We start from the raw sequence: 6,001 nt of genomic DNA on the forward strand, positions 1-6,001 counted from the left end.
CTTGTAGGTTTGTTTGTTTTTTTCTACATAAATATGTCATATGATAGGACTTCCCTGGTGGTGCAGTGGTTGAGAGCCTGCCTGCCAATGCGGGGGACACGGGTTCAAGCCCTGGTCCGGGAGGATCCCACATGCCGCAGAGCAACTAAGCCCACGTGCCACAACTACTGAGGCTGCACTCTGGAACCTGCGGCCACAACTGCTGAGTCCACGTGCCACAACTACTGAAGCCTGTGCGCCTAGAGCTCGTGCTCCGCAACAAGAGAAGCCACAGCAATGAGAAGCCCGCGCACCGCAACAGGGAGCAGCCCCCGCTCGCCGCAACTAGAGAAAGCCCGTGCGCAGCAACGAAGACCCAACGCAGCCAAAAATAAGTTAATTAATTTTTTTTTTTTTTTTTTTTTTTTTTTTTTTTTTTGCTGTACGCGGGCCTCTCACTGTTGTGGCCTCTCCCGTTGCAGAGCACAGGCTCCGGACGCACAGGCTCAGCGGCCATGGCTCACGGGCCCAGCCGCTCCGTGGCATATGGCATCTTCCCAGACCGGGGCACGAACCCGTGTCCCCTGCATCGGCAGGCGGACTCTCAACCACTGCGCCACCAGGGAAGCCCTAAATTAATTAATTTTTTTTAAATGTCATATGATATACTCTGTCCTGCAGACTCACATATTTCACTCAGTAATATGACACAGGAGTTCTACCTATGTCAATATACACAGATCTGCCTCATTACAAACAAAACCAAAAACCATCTTACAGTTTCCCATTGTATGGCAGAAGAAAGCTTATTTAGTTTATCACACATTGATGGACATTTGGGTGGCTTTCAATTTTTTGTTGCCACAAACAATGTAACAGTGACCCCTCTTCTATGAATAGAATAGAATCAGAGAAGTGAATTGCAAGATTGATAGGTATACATACTTAACATTTCAATAGATGCCATCAAATTGCTCTCCCACAATGTTGTACCCATTTAACTTCCACTAACGGTGCATGAGAACCTTAGGTTTTCATCTTGAACTGGCCCCTGTGCTTTCTCCTGGATCAAAGCTCAAAGTCCCAGTTATCACTGGGTTCATCCAGACCCTGAGCCCTACTCTGCAGAATCCTGGGTGGATAAGACAAGTGTTGGGAGGAATGAACACAGAAAAGGGGCAGGCTGCCCCCCACTTGCCAGATGGTCACCCAGGTGACATGACTCTCTCCAAAGGAAAGGCTACTTTGGGAGTGGGAGAAATTGAGCTCCCCTTTCAATACAAGTGTCTGAGCGGAGGTTTGGTATCAACAAATGCACTGAACTTCTACTCTGGGTGGGGAGGGTTTTAAGCTGGGTGTCTTGACGCAGAGATGAGTCAGACCCTGTCTCTGCCCTCTCAGAGCTTGATGCTCATGGAGAAAATAGACAAGTAAACAGACGGTGACAGTTCTGTCTACTAAGTGTTGAGCTGGACTTCCTTTTCTGACAATATCTGGAACTTCCTGCTACGTAACACATGGAAATGCTGGAAATAAAAACAATAAACATCCTTTTATTTTTTTTAATTTTTTATTTTTTTATAAATTTATTTAATTTTTGGCTGTGTTGGGTCTTTGTTGCTCCATGCGGGCTTTCTCTAGTTGTGGCGAGTGGGAGCTACTCTTTGTGTGGTGCATGGGCTTCTCATTATGGTGGCTTCTCTTGTTGCAGAGCGTGGGCTTCAGTAGTTGCAGCACGCAGGCTCAGTAGTTGTGTTTCGTGGGCTCAGTAGTTGTGGCACATGGTGCTCTGCGGCATGTGGGATCTCCCTGGACCAGGGCTCGAACCCATGTCCCCTGTGTTGGCAGGCGGATTCTTAACCACTGTGCCACCAGGGAAGTCCCAAACATCCTTTTAAATACAATCATTTAACATTTAATGGACCTGCAACCATTTGGGTTTTAACAGGCATTTGGGGAGATGAAGGCTTGGGCTTACATGAAGTTAGGGATTGGAACTGTGACCCTTGATAAATCTAGGACATTTGAAGGGCTATACCCACAGTGAAAGTGCAGACTAGGGGAAAACAAACAAACAAACATCTGAGTACTAGCAAAGAAGACAAAAAGGATATATGTCCATCCTGACCTGGTCTTAGGGTGGGGGAAAGAAACTGTCTTCTGAGAATTTGAAACTGCATGCCTGCCCTTGATGAGTAGGGGGTGATGAGTGTGGGGTTCATATTTACATCACCTGCATGTCTAGGAATCTCGAAGGCTGAGAAATTAACACCAAAGGAGACCTACTCCAAAAGTATCTCTCAGGGGCTTCCCTGGTGGTGCAGTGGTTGAGAGTCCGCCTGCCGATGCAGGGGACACGGGTTCGTGCCCCGGTCTGGGAAGATCCCACATGCCACGGAGCGGCTGGGCCCGTGAGCCATGGCCGCTGAGCCTGCGTATCTGGATCCTGTGCTCCACAACAGGAGAGGCCACAACAGTGAGAGGCCCGCATACTGCTAAAAAACTAAAAACAAAAGTATCTCTCAGATGCCTAGCAGAAACTAATACAAATCCTCTTTGGGTCTCCTCCATGGACCCCCCCCTCTTCCCCCAGCCATTGCAGGTTACACAGAATTCCTGTATATAAAGCCCTTCTAAACAGCTGATAATCCACAAGGAAAAAACTGATGAAATACATGAGGAAACAATCCACCATGAATAAGATTCAGTAGACACAATGAAGAGAAGAATCAGACCCCCAAGAACTTCAGGTAACAGAATTATCAGATAGTGATCATTAGAGTGCAGGTTAGAGGCAGCTGCTAAGTGTTTTGGAAGCATATAGAAAGAACTGACTCCTTGATGAAATCAAAGTCTTCCTAAGAATGAGCCTTGAAGGATAAGTGGGACTTTGCTAAGTGAGGACAGATGCTGTTGGGTAGCTGGTGGGGTGTACAAAGCATAATGTACCAAGGCAATGACCACTGATAGTTTATTTTTTCAGATGCAAATAGGGCAGAAAAGTAGGGGATGAGGCAAGAGAGGTAGGTAAGGGGATAGATCATGCTGGCCCTATGGACTGTCTCAAGAACTTTCAGTCTTCAACTAAGTGTACAAGAAAGCCAGTGAAGGGTTTTAAGTGAGAGGTTAATGATATTCATTCATTCATTTGTTCATTCATTCAACAATAAATGTCAGACATGGAGAATGGTTGGAGAATGGAGGGTGGCATCAGGAGACCAGTCAGGAGAGAATAGCAGACATGTAGGTGAGAAATGCTGGTGGCTTAGACCAGGGTGGTGGCAGTGAAGATGGAGAGGAATAGGTGGATTTGACTGATATTTAGGGCAAAGCTTGAAGGTATATAAGGGATGGAAAAGTGGGAGGTATCAGGGCTGATTCCTAGGTTTTTGGCTCAGCAACTGAAAGATTAGTGCTGCCATTCATAGAGATAAGGAATTAAGGAGGAAGAGTGTGTTGTTGGAAAGAAGACACTGAGCTCAGTTTTAGATAATTGGAGTTTAAAGTGACTTTGTGATAACCAGGTGACAATGTCTAGGAGGTAGTTTGATGCATAATGTCTGAATCTCAACAAGAGAAATCTGGAAATTTCTGAGCTGGAAATAAAGATCTGAGAGTCATCAATATACAAATGGTAATTGAAGTCAGGGAAGTTTACGAGAGTCGAGAGTCCTTTGGGAGGCTGAGTTCCATCTTCTGTTGTATTGGTTAAGAGATTTTGGTTGCAAGTAACTAATGATCCAACTCAAACTAGATTAAATTAGAAAAGGAATTTGGTTGAAATGTCCATCAGTAATCGCTGCAGGCAAGGCTTGATCCAGTGGCCCAAATAATGGAACTAAGATCTAGTCTTTTCTAATTTCTCCAAAACACTTCCTAGGAGTTGGCTTAATTTTTGACAGGCCCTCTCTTTGTGAACACAGTGATACTGTAAGGGAATGCCTCTGCCATGGCACTGCGATGACCTTGCATGTATTCATTCATATAGGCCACACTGGCAAAGGTATGAAAAGCTTATCTAAGTCTTGGCAGAATGCCTTGTGATCCTCCCAGAACATGAGAGAATGGAAGGCTTGTAAGGCAGTGAGGCCACCTTCCACTTGCCTCTCTATCTCCCCTGGGAGGCTGCCTTGAGACGGTTTTCTTATTGCTTCCCAGGCTCTGATGAGCTATGAGGCTTTCTGCCCTCCCTACTCAGAATGGAGCTGCAGAATATAAAACCTGTTAAATGAACTCTAGGATTGGCTCCTCAGCAATAGGGTATCCTACAACTCATGTTACAATTGTTCAGCCCCTTTTGTTTCAGTGTCATCCTTTTTGGTTTGTGGAACAAGGATCACAGGAAGCTGGCTTGTTCTTCTTGCTGTCTATGTAAATAAACCATTTAAATCAAAAACTGGCTCGTTGGGAGCAGTAGTTGTCACGCTGTACAAGATGGGTTTTCCTGAAGCTGCCAGTTCTTTTAGAACTCATCAAATTGAGGCTGCTCCAACCAGCTCTGCAGTTGATGGATTTAAGGCAAATCTTGTCTTTAAGGAGATTGAGAAGAAGCTTGAAGAGGAAGGGGAGCAGTTTGTGAAGAAAATCGGTGGTATTTTTGCCTTCAAGGTGAAGGATGGCCCTGGAGGTAAAGAAGCCACCTGGGTGGTGGACGTGAAGAATGGCAAAGGATCAGTGCTCCATAACTCAGATAAGAAGGCCGACTGCACAATTACAATGGCTGACTCGGACTTACTGGCTTTGATGACTGGTAAAATGAATCCTCAGTCGGCCTTCTTTCAAGGTAAATTGAAAATCACTGGCAACATGGGGCTGGCTCTGAAGTTACAAAATCTTCAGCTTCAGCCAGGCAAAGCTAAGCTGTGAAGAACTCTCTTTGCCTACCTTTGAAAATCAAGATGAGATATATAGATATTTATCCATGTATTTCATTGTCAGAACTTAGATCGAAACTACACATTGGCAAATAGCTTATTTGTTTTTAAATGGGTGTGACCAATCCTGTTTTTCCTAAGCTCTGGGTGAATAAAACCTGATGGTGTACTACTGCTTTGCTGAATTGCATACAACTGTGCATTACAAAGTTAATATGGTAATTATGGTTTGGGGTAAAATTGAGTTTTAGAATAAAATTAGGAATAGCAAAATCCAAAAACTATGTAAACAAAAGCTCTCATTTTGCTTATAAAGTATATTTGAGGATTATTCTGCTGAAGATTCAACTTAAGTTTTCCTTGGGAGAACTAGGGAAGAAACAGAATACCAGTAGCTGCCCAGTAATTAGTGTTGTGCACTTAATGACCTTAATCTGTTTTCCATTGATAATTTTTAAAATTCTGTACTGGGATGTTTTTTTAAAAAAATCTTTACAGTTTTGCATTTCATGCCAGCAAAACAGTATTTTCTTCCCAAATCAAAGAAATATGATCAAAGCTTGGGAGAAAAAATACATAGCTGAACACAGGCCTATTTTTTATTATTATTTTTATTTTTTATTATTATTATTTTTTTTGCGGTATGCGGGCCTCTCACCGCTGTGGCCTCTCCCATCGCGGAGCACAGGCTCCAGACGCACAGGCCCAGCAGCCATGGCTCACGGGCCCAGCCACTCCATGGCACGTGGGATCTTCCCAGACCGGGGCACGAACCCGTGTCCCCCGCATCGGCAGGCAGACTCTCAACCACTGTGTCACCAGGGAAGCCCCAGGCCTATTTTTTAAAACAAAAATATTTTTAAGTGAGTTTCCTTCTTGGAAAAAAATCAATGTATTAGAATCATAAAACACTGTTGTTGAAAATAATTGAACAAATAAAGTTTGCTTTGAGATGCACAGTTAAAAAAAAAAAACCTGGCTCGTTGTATCTTTACTGGTAGAATCAGTCAGGCCTTAGCCTTGGCCTTGCTTTACTTTGTCTTATATGTATAAGTTACCAGCTGCTCCTGGGTCTGGGTGCTTCCAAGCTCAAACCCGAGGAAAAGAAAAGGCCTATTGCCCAAATGGCTCAGTCCAAAATTCCAGAA

At 44.1% G+C, this 6,001-nt stretch overlaps 1 protein-coding gene across 2 annotated transcripts; it reads left to right on the plus strand.

Moving 5' to 3' along the window:
* Window positions 1–4,391: 4,391 nt before the first annotated feature.
* LOC309817205 (sterol carrier protein 2-like) lies at window positions 4,392–5,724 on the plus strand. Of its 2 annotated transcripts, XM_082645316.1 has the most exons (2): window positions 4,392–4,539; window positions 4,670–4,837. In XM_082645316.1, the coding sequence occupies exons 1-2, from the start codon at window positions 4,414–4,416 to the stop codon at window positions 4,721–4,723; spliced, it is 180 nt and encodes a 59-aa protein (XP_082501442.1). In that variant the 5' UTR covers window positions 4,392–4,413; the 3' UTR covers window positions 4,724–4,837. The 2 variants fall into 2 exon arrangements, with proteins under 2 accessions (XP_082501442.1, XP_082501441.1); XM_082645315.1 differs by having other exon boundaries at window positions 4,392–5,724.
* Window positions 5,725–6,001: the final 277 nt, after the last annotated feature.

Source organism: Mesoplodon mirus (assembly GCF_964341445.2).
Source record: "Mesoplodon mirus genome assembly, chromosome: 15".
Taxonomy (NCBI): domain Eukaryota; kingdom Metazoa; phylum Chordata; class Mammalia; order Artiodactyla; family Ziphiidae; genus Mesoplodon; species Mesoplodon mirus.